Source organism: Wasmannia auropunctata, unplaced genomic scaffold, assembly GCF_000956235.1.
Source record: "Wasmannia auropunctata unplaced genomic scaffold, wasmannia.A_1.0 LD336078.1, whole genome shotgun sequence".
Classification (NCBI taxonomy): Eukaryota; Metazoa; Arthropoda; class Insecta; order Hymenoptera; family Formicidae; genus Wasmannia; species Wasmannia auropunctata.
In genome coordinates this window covers 3,873,535-3,889,743 of record NW_012026812.1, presented here as the reverse complement: position 1 = coordinate 3,889,743, position 16,209 = coordinate 3,873,535, and the positions used below count along the sequence as shown (strand labels likewise).

The 16,209-nt window shown below is 34.3% G+C and overlaps 2 protein-coding genes across 9 annotated transcripts in view; one reads left to right on the top strand and one right to left on the bottom strand.

Annotated features, from left to right (window-relative positions):
* The window catches only part of LOC105448998 (tight junction protein ZO-1), a 67,703-nt gene extending 62,092 nt beyond the window's left edge, over positions 1-5,611 (top strand). For all 5 annotated transcript variants that reach the window (XM_011687948.1, XM_011687947.1, XM_011687946.1 and 2 more), the window contains 5 exons: positions 1,213-1,422; positions 1,889-2,230; positions 2,322-2,557; positions 2,848-3,046; positions 3,225-5,611. In XM_011687948.1, coding sequence (XP_011686250.1) covers positions 1,213-1,422; positions 1,889-2,230; positions 2,322-2,557; positions 2,848-3,046; positions 3,225-3,650 — 1,413 coding nt within the window. In that variant the 3' untranslated portion in view covers positions 3,651-5,611. The remainder of the gene's footprint in view (positions 1-1,212; positions 1,423-1,888; positions 2,231-2,321; positions 2,558-2,847; positions 3,047-3,224) is intronic.
* Positions 5,612-5,976: 365 nt separating this feature from the next.
* LOC105449000 (mitochondrial glutamate carrier 1-like) lies at positions 5,977-14,817 on the bottom strand. Of its 4 annotated transcripts, XM_011687950.1 has the most exons (10): positions 14,513-14,817; positions 13,661-13,820; positions 12,676-12,832; positions 11,504-11,573; positions 11,126-11,260; positions 10,722-10,871; positions 8,022-8,158; positions 7,325-7,510; positions 7,088-7,238; positions 5,977-6,979 (listed from the first exon to the last, which is right to left on the bottom strand). In XM_011687950.1, the coding sequence occupies exons 4-10, from the start codon at positions 11,545-11,547 to the stop codon at positions 6,841-6,843; spliced, it is 942 nt and encodes a 313-aa protein (XP_011686252.1). In that variant the 5' UTR covers positions 11,548-11,573; positions 12,676-12,832; positions 13,661-13,820; positions 14,513-14,817; the 3' UTR covers positions 5,977-6,840. The 4 variants fall into 4 exon arrangements, with proteins under 4 accessions (XP_011686252.1, XP_011686253.1, XP_011686251.1 ...); XM_011687951.1 differs by lacking the exon at positions 12,676-12,832; XM_011687949.1 differs by lacking the exons at positions 12,676-12,832; positions 13,661-13,820.
* Positions 14,818-16,209: the final 1,392 nt, after the last annotated feature.

Here is a 16,209-nt window from a genome sequence, read left to right as displayed (position 1 = left end):
CACCTCCCGCTCCTCCACCTCCCCCGCTTTCCGATAACATGTATTACGACGAGAATAAGAACCACGACGTGCTGCTTCTGGCGCATCATCAGTCACCAATATCATCTTTCATGGGAAAATTCCCGCCACTTCCACAACCGCCTCCAAACTCAGGCGTCATCCGTGAGCAATTTTTCGGCTATATATAAATCCTGCTTGTCTTAACCCTTTAACTGCGAAATTCAGAATATTTTATTAGTATCCATACTGTGTGAAATATTAATATCGTAATAGCTTTAGCATTCAATGCGCTCTTTGTTGAGCTAAATTAATTTGTCACAGTATCTCACACAAGATATACGATGTATGTCAATTAATCAAAAGAAGCAATTAAATTAATTTGACTATGTAAACATGTTGATAGTAACAATTGATTTAACAGGCATATATATATATATATATATATATATATATATATATGTGTGTGTGTTTTTAACAGTTAAAGGGTTATCTCTACGTGCTCTCTATGTATGCATTTTTCTACTTTGCATGACTGTATCTATCGTAATGATCTATTTTCTCTTTTTAAATTGTCAATTTGTGAAATTCTCAAATCCAATGTTAATTAGTTGCTTACGTTCAAGAAAATAAGATATTTTCGCAGTTGAATTACAATGCAAAAGAAGAAAAAATTTAGTAACATAATTTAAAGATGAAGCTATAAAGTGTGTTATTTTGCTGATTGGTAAAATTGTTGATTAACTTTTAAAATTAGTAAGCTAATTAGCCAAATAAAGCCAGAATTTTCTTTTTTTATTTCATTTTTATTAACATTTAAATACTTTACTTTCTTACACAAAGCTCGTCGAAGAAGATACAGTTTTTTTTCAACGTGTGTCGTGTATGCATTTGAATGCATGCTTTATCATGCTGTATTTCTGTATTTGCTTCCTTCGCAAATCGTTTATTAATTTATAGTATGCTTCGGAACAACAATGGAAAGTACAATTATAATTGTACCTTCCAAGTGTTGTTCTCTAAGAAAGTATATTAAAAATAATTTCAATAATAATTTTAATACAAAATAGCCATACAGAGAGTAATTCATTCATCGCACTTCGTTGACTGTAATACATCTGAGCAACATACATTCATTGTGTCGTGTGTTATTAATTCCGTGACCGTATGTATCGTTTGTCTTAACGTGATGTCCTCTGTGATCTGCGCTCGTAGCCGGAAGAAGCCCTCTCGGATGACTTCCTATTCCCGATGACTTCTCGCCTCTCCTACGCTTCCTCTCCGGAGAGCGATCTGGAGTTGAGCCCAGCGACCGTTATCCCGGGCACTTTGGGCCCACCGTCGCGGCTAAAGAGTAGTTCCGATCCGAGTATTGCCACTCAAGACGATACTACTGCGCCGCCACCGTACTCAACGAATTATCAGGTAATGTATACTTTTAGATATGTCCATTAGCGACTTATTGGATTGGACTTCATTTACATACAGACAGAAATATAATTCAATAATTCTCTTCTATGTAATTAATCATAGATGGAAATAAAACATTTGAATCGTTTTATTTTACAAACATCTTTTATAAATGAAAAAAATTCTCTTAAAGATTCTCGGCAGATTTTTATTGATAAATATTTTATTGTTTTAATTTAAATTATATTAAAATATTTCATAAAATATATATTATTGTATAAAACAATTTTTAAACGAGACAGATTTCTAAATCAGACTTTTCAGAAGATCGATTAAAGCTTAGCGAATTAATGTATAATTAATTTTTTAGGCTGTATAAAACGATTTTCGATATTATATGTGTGTGTGTGCGTGCGTGCGTGCGTGTGTATATGTGTGTGTATAATTATTGTTTGTAATTAACAAATGTGTTCATTTCTAGCAATCGTTTGAACAGCAGAAGAGAAGATCCCAAGGAATAGGTGACAGCAAGTACGGCTTTTCCTTGTCTGGTCAAAGAAGCAATCAATCCGGCTCGCCGGAATATCTGGGCAATTCCTTCGAGCCTAGATCCCCTCATCACAGTCCACCGGATCTTCCACCTCGAGTCGATCGTAATGTGAAGCCGATTAATCAAACGCCGCGGGGAACGATAGGGCGATCCGCTCAGGAACGTCTAGGAGTGAATAAAACCGACTCAATTCTAGATATGGGAAATTACATCAATGCGACCCCTCACAAAGCAAATGCTACATCATCCCTCGAACGGGCACAGCCGAAGGCGGTGAACGATATTTCTTTCTCCTTGACGTGCCGTAATTCAGAAATGAAGCCCGTTATCCGACCGTAAGATACATTTATGCTTTCTTCCACAGGGAAGTTATGACAGCATGTCTTCGTATGATTCGTACAACAATGCTAACGGGAATGCGAACTACGGGATGGCGAATTTGAATACGTCGACAGGTCGTTTAGGCCCGAATGTACCTGATGATCTCAAAACCGGCAACATACCAGCGAGAGCGCACGATCCATACAGATTCACTAGATCTACAGCTCAGCCCATTTCCACGCATGACGCTCAAACACGAACCGATTATGCCAAATACAGGTGTTTATATATTTACTGTTGTACATCTTTTTGAGCTTTAAATTCACTTTCTGACATATAAATGTTTAATTAAGAATTATTTTGTATATCTCTTTTTTTATAAGATAATATTTTAAAGAATCCTTTTAACGTTTTAAAATTTCTCTTTTGCATATAATAATTTTATAATTGATAGTATTAATTTCAAATCTTTAATTTTTTTTTGTTGATCTTTACTAGAGTCTAAATAAGAGAGAGATAATGCTTAGAAAGATCGAAATGATAGGAGAAATTATTTGTTGTGTTTACAGCCGTTCCACCGACTACAAATCGATACCAATTTCGCAAAATAAACCGGCAGGCACTTACAAGCCGATTCCGCCTCCAAAACCGAAGAATTATAGGCCACCGCAAGCGCTTGGACAAACGGAGAACAACGGGAATGATGGGAGTAATTCGTACCAACACTCGAAGAGTTATTCCATCGCTACGTCGCATGTACATAATGGGGTAATTGTTTTATAAAGTATAATAATTCCGTAAAGATAATTATTCCTTTTTTTTTTTACTTGATATTCTTATCATTGTTTCAATGTGTCTGTGCGGTGATTTACGATTCAATGAATACGATTTTACCGATTCAATCGGAGATTGCTGTGATTTTATGCGGATTTTTATCTTTATTCAGGTAGAAAGCAACAGCAACGTGCAGCGCAACAGCGGTCAGTATTACTACAACATCCCACCACCCGGCCGTCACAATGAGGGCAACATCGTGAATTCTCATCACAATCTAAGTCATCTCACGTCGCCGACCCACAGCCACAGCCTCAGCCACACGCATTCGCATTCGAGCCCGCCGGTGACCACCACGCATTCCCACAGCAACAGCACGGGCCAGATCAGCCTCGGTCTGCCGCACAACCGGAACAGCGCGAATCACAATGGATATATGCACGGTAATAACCATGCTCCCGCGGCCCAGCTCTATCCCTCCGCTAATCCGGGACACAATAGGGAACCCAGCGGTCTCGATCTGGCTGGTAGCCGAGAGCAAAGAGGCAGCGCTTTCGAGCTCTATCGAAAGCCGGTCCATCATTACAATATGAGATGAGTAGAGGCGTCAGTAGAGAAGAATTCGCTCAGAAAAGAGAACCAACAGACGGCGGCGGTGACTTAGCTCATATTTTAAGAATGTAAAATGATCGATTTTGTCCCTTGCATACCTTGCACACGGGCATTAGTATTTTTAAAGCGCAAAAATGATTTAGGAACATGGGAGAAGTAAAAGAAGATTCTCCTGATTAATTAGAAATAACATACAATGTGTTAATTATACAATGTAAACCGTTCTTTTTGTACTTTTGTAATATCTTGAGTGTACGTCGAATGTGGAGATTCCTTCTTTCATTTTCGTAGTTCAGTAGGAATGTTGTTGTATGTTGCAGTTAACGTGTATCCTGACGCAAGACTTATTATATTAGGATGAATTAATGAATCTGTCGGAGCGCGCAGAAGAATAAATCGTGCAATGTCGTAGACATAGATTTAAAAAAAAAAAGAAACATGAAGTTACATTAGCCAAGACATAATATCGCGAGAAATACTGTGCCTTACTGAAAAGAAACGTAAATTTTAACGATAGAAATCCTGAAATACCAACGGACGAAACATTTTTTAATCCTATGGAGAAGTACTTAAATATTTTACACATAAATACATTTTTACGAAATAGAGAATTTTTTTTATTACGACAGAAAAGATAATGAAGTCTATCTTTTTGTTTGATATAAGTACGTAAGAAATCTTACCATGTATTTATGTGTCATCATTAATGATAATACATAAATTACGCATGTACGTTTAATAAAGATAATGTAGAATGATTTTTGAAGACACAAGATGTAAGTGCAATGTAACGTAACAATACTCAGTCGACTACACACCGGGTGAAATCTGTACAGTTATTTTAGTTATATTTTCGCGCTTTTGCTGGAAATATAAATAACGCCAGAGGAGGAAAGAAAGCAATTTTACAAAACGTTAACAATAAATAAGAGAGTGTTTAACAGTTCACAATACTTACCGCTTATTCTTTAAACAGTTTATAGAAGAACCGCTTTTAATTTGTGCGGCAACTATATCTACATTATTGATATGTTATTGACGTATGTGATAACGTTTAATAAATAAAACCTCTCTATTGTTATCAAATAAAAGCATGGAGCGTGCCTGACTCCAAATCTTTTGAGGGAATATTTTTTTATCGATGAGATAAACATAATAAATAAGTGCAATGCAAGGAATAATAATACATAATAACATGATACATTGTTTTTTATGTTTTGTATAATAATAACAATGTTGTTTTGTACATTTTTAAACCTATCACTATCAATATTATTAGGAACATATAATTAACATAAGTGAAATAAATATAAGACACTATAATTCTTATTATACACTTATGAATGATTAAAAATTATAAAGAAAGGAATTTTTATAATATATGTCCGAATTTTATTACCATGAAATTATAATGGAAAGCATATTTACTCAAAACATTTGGAGGTAATTTGGAGTTCTTCAAGAGAAGTTTTTGAAAAAAATACTTTTTTTTTGGTCGGGCACGCCCATGATTATTTATTATGAATCGTATTATGCGTCATTAGTAGTAAACCAAATGGTCTTCTTAGAATTAGGGTGAGGTGTTATAAAGAGCTTATATTAGCGTTGTTAGATCAAATAATCTGTGTCATCGTATACCAACATACTCCTTGTATCACGAATTAATGCGTAAACAAATTATATTGTTGTTAACGAAGTACGACAGAGAGTAAACGTTACACACGCCGTTAAACGAAAGAGAGTAGCATAAGTATAATTATAAGTTTGATTACTATTGACACGATCATTATTCATGAGTATTAAATTTAAACATGCGATTTGTCTCGTGCTACCGTAGCGAGGCTGTAGGACTTATTATATAAAAGACTAATGTGATGTCCGCATGACAATTTATAAGAAACAAAATAAAAAATTCGAGCAAAAATAGACATTTGAATCCGACACAAATCTCACTTTTTATTTTTGATCAAGGAATGGACGAGATGACTATACGATTGAAACAAAACATATATGATAATTCCTACATAATTAATGAATGTTTGAAGCTTAATAATTCATTTTAATTTATATCTTTTATCTTTCACCTGATATATCTTCCTCAATTTTGTACACACACATGGACTTTTCTATATATGTATCGAAAAAAGCTGATACATTTGATATATTTTTTACATCTTAATACATTTGTGTCAATAGCTTTTTTAAATTATGATGCAATGTTTTAAAAAAACTTGTCACAACCTAGGATTAAAGAATGATGTCGAAAAATGAGAAAATGGATAAGAGAGCAATTAATGAAAATGAACGCTACATTTGATTTAAAGATTTTATAATATTTCCATTTATATTACATATAGTCATAAAGATTGCTTATTCTTGAGACACAAGATAAAAATTAAGAAAATTAGATATATAAAGAATCAGCTTTAACAAAATATTCTATTATGCCAAAATATTATATTATGCCTAACGAAAACCGTTTTAAAAAAATATCACGTTGAATCTGCTTAATGTCTTTAATGTACATGTATAATTGACTATAATTGGCTAGTTTGGTAGTTATAACAACGAAGATCCCGATACACGTATAGGTCTATTAACGAGCATAATTCGTGGGCACAGGATCTCGCATATAATTTACAGAGTTTATGAAATACGAGGAAGAGATGAAAAAGAAGCGCTATTATTATGGAAAGATGAATGGTCTAAATATTGAATAACGCGCAATTGATATAGCTGCGAATTATTTGTAATTCCAGACACTTTCCTAATGATTCGATGTCTCAATGTATCCATCAACGCAACGATATAATTTTACGTTGCAAGAACACAATATGTTAGACGTACATTGATTCCGTTGCATTTGATTATTAATAATTTTTAATGCACTTTGCGGATATGGACATAAAAGATAGAGATATATTTCCATGCATTTCCATACGAATCCGTATGTAATTATAATTCATGACCTGCGAGAATTATTATACGGCAAGTTCAATTAACATACTTTTTTTTGCGTATAAGCGATCGGCGAGATCCCGTTTAACAGCAACTCTTCTCATTGTAATGACGGAGAGCAAAAGTCTCAAGCAAAAATACAACTACGATCTACGATACAACGATTATTGTCAATTTCCCAGAGCATTTGAACGGCACGAATCGGCGATATGGCGATTTCACTTCAATCCCAGCAGCCACTCAGCTACGCCGAGATAATAAACGGTTTGCGCAATGCCGAATAACGGCGCTATGACTATCATCCGGCAGGCACCGCCTTTGAAGAACGCCCTCGGTCCCTCATTCGTAAATGTCTTCCTACAAGCCGTAGAAAGTAATCATTATAAAGCACTATGCTGTTCTTATTTGCAATTTGAGATCTGACTTAGCCATTGAATAAGATATTTTTGATTTCAAGGAACTCACAGTATACAGTCTAATACTCCGTGGTACGTTGGATCACCAGGTGCTTTTTTGATAACTTGCAATCTAGTTTTGATTACGTCGAATGGATTTACCATTAATGCGGCCGTCGAGCCGGCGGCGCATCCGGCAAGGAATGAACACCAGAATACAGCTGTAATGAATAGCGATATTGTGAGTGTTATAATATATCTTCGTTTAGAGTCGATCGTGTGACAGCGTAATTATACCGACACTTACATGAACCGTCCTCTCGTTTCGGCCCGAGATCATTCAGTCTAGCGAACAGCGGGAAGTAAATAACGGAAAACGTAACATCTCTGAGCGCCGTGGCGCCGGTTCCTTGGTACAGCCCCAGTATACCTCGCTTCCTAAGTAGATCCACCGTCAACGCCCAAGCGGATATCTTTGGCACTGCTTTACCCGCTGCAACAATAACGCGTTATGCAATTTATTGCATACACTATGAGCATGAGCAAGTAAGTAATAATTCTAAAACTGATATAGTTGCATACTGCATTTTCAAATTTTAGAGATTTCGTGAGCGAATCGTATTGATTAATTATCTCGAGTTCTCATTTGTTATCGTCATTATTTCCATGTCGAAAAAAGTTAAAAACGCTAAAATTATTAATTTAATTTAATATTTAATTTAATAATAGTTGATCCAATAATGCGTTACAATTTCTATTCCGATAATGGTGCATATATGTAAATTTTCAATTTTATAAAATGTAGTCGTCCATGGCAATTAATTGACATCATAGAAGATATGATGAAAAATAACAAATGCCCGTTATGTGTAAAGTACTAATAATGGCAAGAAACTTAGATATACGTGAACAGCCGCGCGATAGCCGCTAATAATCTTGCTGCATTAAACTGCTTCAATAAGCGAAAGGAAACATTGTCAGAAGTTATTGACTGCTTTCGTCACCTTCCTTAGCTGCCATGGCGACTCTGCCAGCGTCTTGCATTTGTATTTTAAGCAGTTCCATCGGAGTGGTAACGATTATTTGGCATGCTCCCGCCAAGCCGCCGGCGAGCATTTCACGTTCTATTGGCAATTGTTGTCTGGACAACAGATTAAGAGAGTCCTGGGATCACGGCGCATTGCAAAAAATCTCAATATATAAAATAAGACTGGCACACTATTGACTTCGAAAAATTGAAGAAAAAAGCATTTTGGACCTCGGAAAATCATTTTTCACAACTGATTAACACATTTAGCAGCAAATCAATTTTATGAAGGTTGATAAAAGTTTCCAATTAAAAAGCATATTCGGACATCAATTCATCTTAAAACTAATTTTCGATTATCTCGGTAATTCATTGTTAGTTGTGCAATTCTGTATTACTAAATATTCATGGCTGATTTAAAAAAATCAAAATTTCTCGAAAATTTTCAGAATTTTTACTAAAGTTTTTAAATATATATAAAATGTAATCATCTAAAATTCCAGTTGCAAATTTTTATCTTTCCGAAATGATTGTCAGAGCGCCAGTTCTGGTATAAGGGAGATCATTCAACGCTAGTGGCATGATAAGCTATGTCAAACATCTTAATGGACCGCAGAGCATCAAAATACATTGGCAAAAAACGAAACGAAATAAATTGTTAACCTCGTGATCCGCAATTTATTTATAATTCCAATAGCGTGATACATACTAATGGAAAATCTTTATGAACAGTAGTAGAAATTATTCGTTAGATTAGAAAGCAACTTTGAATGAAATAAATGAGATGAACTACAATTCACAATTGTAAGCTAAAGTAGAAAATTGACGATTACACTGCGTTATAGCGCTAGCTGACATTTAACAGATTCTCAGCAAAATCTATTGAAGACTATTTCTAAATTTGTTTAATTTTATATGCCGTCACTCTTGGATTATTCTAAAGAAAGGAAGTAGGGAAGAAAAGGGGAAAGTAAAAATTACCCTGCTTTCGTCGATTGCTTGTAACTTGATTAGCTAGTTATGGTTGCTCGCACCGTTTGCCAGGTTCATTTAACTCGGAAATTACATTCAAACGGGTAGCTTCAGTTGTCTAGAATTACAGAATAATATATTTTAATATGTTTTATGATAACATAAGATTCTGGCATAATAGCGCGAGCCTATACTATAATACTACATTTCCTTGCCATTCTCGAGATGTACAGAGTTGAGCTATGCTCGTTGTCTTGAAATTTAATACTTTGGCCTATTTAGATTCGAAATTAGAAAGTTACAGTATCAATAACAAATGGCAATTGAAAATAATCCGTCAAGTTTTTGTTAAGAAAATTAATTTCAGAAATATATATATATATATATATATTATACACATGATTTTGCAAATTTAATCGGTAAAAATGGGACATTTTACAAATTCAAAATTAATACAAAGAAAAATACAAGTAAAATTTAAATACCATTTACATATTCTTGAACATCGAAAAGTCTTATTTTGAGTTAAATATTATCAACTGTTTTCAAATATCGTTGGTCCAACAGCTACGAAAACTATTTTTCTCCAGTTAGTGATAACATTTTAATACATTAAATAGATATATACTTTATGTATAATTTAAACTTGGAAGTCAGTGTCGATGTTAAGTGCGGGCAGTTATTGAAACAAATCAATCTAATAGTGATTAGCAACAAGGAAAGATATATACTAGATATTCTAAAAAAAATACTACTGATGCTCTATGATGCTCTGCTGATCTAATGATACAGCACTACATTACTAATTTTTGGGGCTTTCCAATTACAATTTTTTAAAAAGGATATAATTATGATAGAATGAATGCAAATTGAATATCTTAAAGAGAAAGTGTAACATTATATATTAACATATTACATATAATTATTAACAAAGAAATGTAATATTTTCAAGCTTTATAATTCTAATAATTTTCATGCCTATGCATTTTTTACTGTGTCTACAAGCTGGCCTGATCAATACTCTTAGGCTTCTCGCTTTACGTAACACACTGTTGATGTAATTTTTTTCTACGGCTTCATAGCTACACTGATGCATTTCATTTATTAATTAAAACAGAAGCTCAACATGTTTAATTAAGTAAACTCGTTGATTATAATGATTGTGATAATTTATAAACAGTTAATTGGAAAGCCCGTTCTACAAATTTTACATTAGTTTGATGAAAATTTCATCCGAAATATATTTCATGCTGATCCACTTGCCATAAACTTTGAATAAACCCCTTTAAAACGCACATTTAATAAAACATTAAAACGAGAAGATAATTGTTATGGAAAATTAGGACTTTGAGTGGAAACGAAAAGATGACACATATAAAAAAAAGTAAAAAATAAATTATGGGAAATAAGTCTAAAAAATAAAAGGAGACCATTAATTGTTAAGTATTACATAGGATATATATACTAAAAATTTAAATTTATAAAATTTAAGGAAATAAGTTGTAATGAATACCAGATATCACTATACCTAATGACTCCTTAAAAATATTTTGACATTGTACATAGTGCGACTAAACTCCCATGCTACCTCTCACGGATTAGCTTTTGCTCTGGCAATGTTACACACAGAGAGGAGCACATACCACAAGCTCATACCTCCGATAATATGAAAAATACATTATATAACATATTGTTTGCAACATACCCGGGCCCGAGGGAAAGATAGTGTCTAAATGTATCATTGGCAGTAAGTTTGATTGCTTTCTCAGGTGTGATCAATAATATATTTACAGCGGATCCCTTATACATTCCAAAATAACCCTCTGCTTTGTAAGTCTTTTTAAAGCAGTCAAACCTGCAAAAAATTATATATTTTTTCGATTATGCTAGATCTCTTTGTTTCGTGCTTTTTGCATCTTGTCTAATTTGTCATATTTTTTCATACTTTTATTTCACATTAATTAAAAAAAAAAACAAGAAAGTATAAGTAAAACAAAGAGATTTGTTATATAAAATAAAGACAATTATTTTTTAAATTTGTATATAATTTGATTATCAATAGGCATAATATTTATTACTAATTATTAATTTTTAAAATAAAATACTTGCATTGACTTGTACATGCGTTCGCCACTTGGACCGATAACTTGATTCTGTAATCTTGTTTTAACCAAATCGAGCGGAAACACCACGGACACTCCAATAATTCCGGCAATGCCACCATTTATGATTTTTGGTACAAGTCTGAAAGATGGATGCAAACTTATATTATACGAATATATGTGTTTTTTATATCAAAATATTATCTCATCATCTAATATTATCAATTTTTTATATCAAGATATTTAAAATAAAATTGTAACGTTGCTGAATCAGAATATTCCGATATTTCGAGATTCGTTGTCTTACAAGATATTATTATCAAATTATATTGTATTAAATATATTATATTGCGAGTAGAAGATTTTATAGAAGAGAAAGACGTACTTGAATTGCTCCGCGGGTTTCGGAGCTGGACTGTTCTGTGCCATGATTAATGCGAATTAGGATCCCGCACCTGTCAAAGAAATTGATGGAATTAATGAAAAACAGTAGCAATGATTAATTGTCAAATTATTGTCGATGAGAAAAAGAACGATGTTGTAATCTTTTCTGTCGCATAATAGCAATTATTTCAAATTTATAAATATGAACATGCACAAGATTCTTCAAATTTATAGTGGAAAAGCTTCTTAGTGTCGAGAAGGTATATTTGTCTGCAAAATCGAGGGTAATTTGCCAGTGTGGCATCAGTTAAGCCGCAAGCGTTAACTGTGCGACACTGCAGCAAGGATTGCACGCTAAACAGTAGTCAAAATATTGTGCCAAAACTTGAAGGCCACTTCATCACATAAAGCATTTTTATTTCGCGGCGCGCGTCAGTCGGACAAATTGCATTTTCCGGGCAAAGATTAACGCGCGATGCACAGTACGCAAATAGTTATATACTGTTGTCATCATTTTCCGACTTAATAAGACATCGATTGCAATCGAGCGGGAAGCCTAGAAATAGCAAAACTCGAAATTATCCTTCCCCCTATTGACCTGTCGCGCGATAATGAAAGCCGCATTAATATTCTTTTTCCTTGGCATCTGACGAGAGCCAGGTGGTCTATCTATATTTGCGTTTACATTTCCCTGCGTAACTTCTATTTTCATTCCTTGTTTATTTTCGATATTGGAAGGCTCCCGCGGATGATAATCGCTGTCGACATTTTCACCGAACAACGAGAACAGGTTCTGGCCACAGGTCTCGCCTGACAGTGACTCACGTCTTTTCCGGAGCTTGTTTTCCCTGTTTAATTATGTATTTTGATACGCCGCGATATTGCCTTGGAAACTTATTCTCTCCAAAGGCCGAGGATGTCAATTAATTCGGTCGCGTGCGGGGACGACCACGAGGTTCGCTCGTTTCGTTATACAAAACGGGCATTGACATCCCACAATAGTGCAATCAGTGTGACGCCGCAGTCGAACAGAAATTGCTATCGGCCCGTATCGAAGATGTATATAGATACACGTGCACACACAAGCACACGCGAGCGGGGACAAATCGGCAATCTGCCGATTGTGAGCAGCGCAAATTGATTTCGTTCTATCTGCCTCTCCCGATCTCTTACATAACGCTGTACAGCTGTAGGCCGAGTCGATATCACTCTTGCGCGAGTTGTAATTCATTCCGAGTCCCGTCTGCGAGTACCGTCCCAATGAATGAACGGAGAAAGGGAATTTAACTTGGAGCAATTTCTCTTTATCTCCTCACGGAGTTACAAGTCTCTGCAAAGAGCGAAGCGTATAACGATAAAAGCTGATGCACTTCGCGGAGAGTTAAGCGCGAGAATTATTGTTGCCGTTGCATGTGTATCTAATTCTTACGTTTAAATGAGCGTAGATAAAACGCATCTTATTTTGTTTGCGTCAAGAGCACATGCTGCGCCGTTTTATAAATGAAAAAAATATGTTTTTTTTTACGTAATCTCAAGCTAAGAATTAAGGGAGAAACTCGAATAACGAAATCTCGGAAGTTATCAGAATTATTATTATCTTATCTGCTCTAGTAGTTCGTTGCAATACACATAGGAGCAATTCTTGAGTAATTATCGATTTAATTCATTGAACTATAGGAGTACGAAGAAACTGATGATTTTCAAAATTATAGTTTTAAAGATAAAATCGATACATACGACGCAGCATTAAAACTTAAGGATAAATCGAAAGCTTCGAAAGATAATCATAATTTTTAGAATCATTATAATTATATTTTAAAATACATAAATACGATTGTTAATTTAGATATATATATGTATATACAATTTTGATTATCATACATTTCAATTGCAAACAAATTTAATAAATTATAATTATGGTCATTATTAAAATTGTACTTACATAATTACTTAACAATTGAAATTATGTAATTATAAATGAAATTATAGACAATAATAATTTCAATGATTAAGTTATATAAGTACAATTAATAATGACCATAATTATAATTTATTAAATTTGTTTGTTAAAAACATAATATCGCGTAAAATGTATCGCAGGTGAGATACGTATATCACTGCTATATATATATATATATATATATATATGTCAAGTTACATTTGCAGACTGATGGATTTGGAGAATTGGATTCTCGCGTGTTGAAACGAAATGAGGAATTTCTCCGTGTTAGAGGAATACATTGTATGGAGTGCCCTAGATTCCGAGCCATGTCTTCATTTTTTATAAATTTCGGAGCAGATCTTTTGAACGTCACCGTCTAAATTTTGAAAAATAGATACATATACTTTATATTTTTATTACAATTATATACTTTTTATAAAGTGGTTATACGGCATAATATTTGTAATATATAATCTATTTTTGTATATATTTATAATATTTTAAAATATATAAATTACTATATATTATAAATATATACGAATGTACATGCTATATATAAAAAAATTTATAAAATTCAATATTAATTGAACAAACCGAGAAGTCTTGTTTCTAAAGATATTCTTGAGAAAATTCAAGAGCAACTACAAAGATAAATACGATCCAGTGCATCACGCGCGCGAAATCTTTGCAGGTTATGTTAAAAGGCCAGCAGGCCGCGCGAGCGATCAGCTGATTGAGCTAGCTGCCGTGCTATCGATGTATGTATGCACGTCGTGGCTGCGGACCTGTTCGGCCGAAACGAATGAAATCCCGCGGAGGATTGAAAATAACCCACGCTTCGCGACGCTAACGCATCGCTATGTCAAGTCTATTATTATTTTCGACCTCTGGAGCGCGCTCGTGAAAATCAAATACTATCATACGCGTTCGATCTTTTCGGAGCAAAAACGTACGTTATTCCCTTTCCTCCTCTTCCTGCGTCTTATCGCGCGAAAGAAAAAAAATCGATGCTTCTGATTGATGCTAAAATCAGCAACGAGCGAGGAAAGATCGACGAGTTCAACTTACCGGTCAAGCGAATCCGAGGTGCACGCAGTGGTCGTCCCGCGACCGACGTTCCCGCTGACAACGGAGGTATGTATAATGTGCCCCGCGTTCCCGCGATGACGAGTCGAGAGATATGCGATCCGGAACGGCACGATTAGCCGCGGACCACCGGCAGACTCGTTTCCTTCACGTCGGCCGATTCCAATTCCGCGTGCAGCATTAGCGACGATCCGTCAACGGCGCTTTTGACAGGTGCTCCGAAGCCACCGAACATCGAGGCGATCACCAGGCGCTCACATGCGCGCGCGCGCAGACGCGGATCACGCACAGGCTGTCAGGCTCGCACCGCCCCGTGGATGCGACATTCGAAAATCCCTCTCCACGGATCTTCCGCGTCTCATCTTTCCCTAGATCGTTTCGGTCACCGACGAAGTTATTGCATCGGACAAATCTTCGCGATTGTCAAGTGAACCGAATCGCCGGAATAACGAATAGAGATATGCCGTGCGGTCGCACCATCTTTGCAACTGATCGTATTATTTTGTTTTCTTTTGTCCATTTTTGATAAATTATTATTTGTTTATGTAAAATATTTTGTAATTGATAATTCTTAAATGTAATTGACCAATCAAGCTAATGGAGAATTCGAAGATGACGTCGGGACGTTATCATCTCCGAATTCGCGATTTTAGACACCTAAATTCGAGTCTCCGCTAAGTGAAGTTCAAATCTTCGCTAAGTGGGGTTTGAGTCTCCGCTAAGTGATCGGATTCGAATGCGCGTTGCGGGAGCATAAATAAATTCAATAAATCTCCACTAAAATGTGGTTCGAGTCTCTGCTAAGTTGGGTTCGAGTCTCCGCTAAGTGGAGTCAGTGGAGTTCGAAGTAACTAATTAATCCATAATTTAAATGTTGATAATTCTGGTTTGGGGTTGCTAATTTACTTTGAAACAAAACGTTTGAATAATCATAAATAAAAAATATAAGTTAAATTTATAAAACGTTTGAACTTAATTGTCACGAACGTTATAAATCGAGGAGAGTTTAATATATTGATATCTAAAGATGAGTGATAACTCAGACAACACCACAGGAAAAAATTTTTCGTACAAGAACATATACATATAAATACATATAAACATATATAAAAATATATAATTATACATAATTAAATGCGAAATATGTTCATACATATTCATATATAATGTTTTCTTTTCTTTGTAAAATTATTTTATATAATTGTTATATATAATTTTATATAATTATTATATATAATTGTTTGATACAAGAAAAATGATAATAAAATAAAATAAAAAATCAAGTTTTGAAATGAGAAAAAATTGCAGTTCATATATAATTATATATGTATATTTTTAATCATTTATATATGTATTTATTTATATAAAAACTTGAACTTTTTGAATACTCCCTTTTCTGCTATTTATATTTAATATCTTTTTATGTATAGTATACAGAGAAATAATATTGCATTTCTAAAATAATCTGCCTCTTTCCATCAAAGAAACAGATTGTTTTGGTGAATGAATTTATAAATAAAAGTATAGAGTTGTTTTCGCATTTATTTACTAGCCGAATTCCAATCTACAATACAAGCTCTATAACACGTACTAGACTCAATTATTCGGTGGGATCGTCTTAGAGCGAGCGTGACTAGAACTGAAAATCAAACTAATTCTATAACATTAAATTCTTTGAT

Excerpts from the sequence above, each read along its gene's own strand:
- LOC105449000 (XM_011687950.1), bottom strand. The coding sequence starts at position 11,547 with ATGGCACAGAACAGTCCAGCTCCGAAACCCGCGGAGCAATTCAA. Across the intron at positions 11,261-11,503 it reads AAACCCGCGGAGCAATTCAA|ACTTGTACCAAAAATCATAA; the intron begins GTACGTCTTTCT and ends TCCATCTTTCAG. Across the intron at positions 7,239-7,324 it reads GAAACGAGAGGACGGTTCAT|CTGTATTCTGGTGTTCATTC; the intron begins GTAAGTGTCGGT and ends TATTCATTACAG.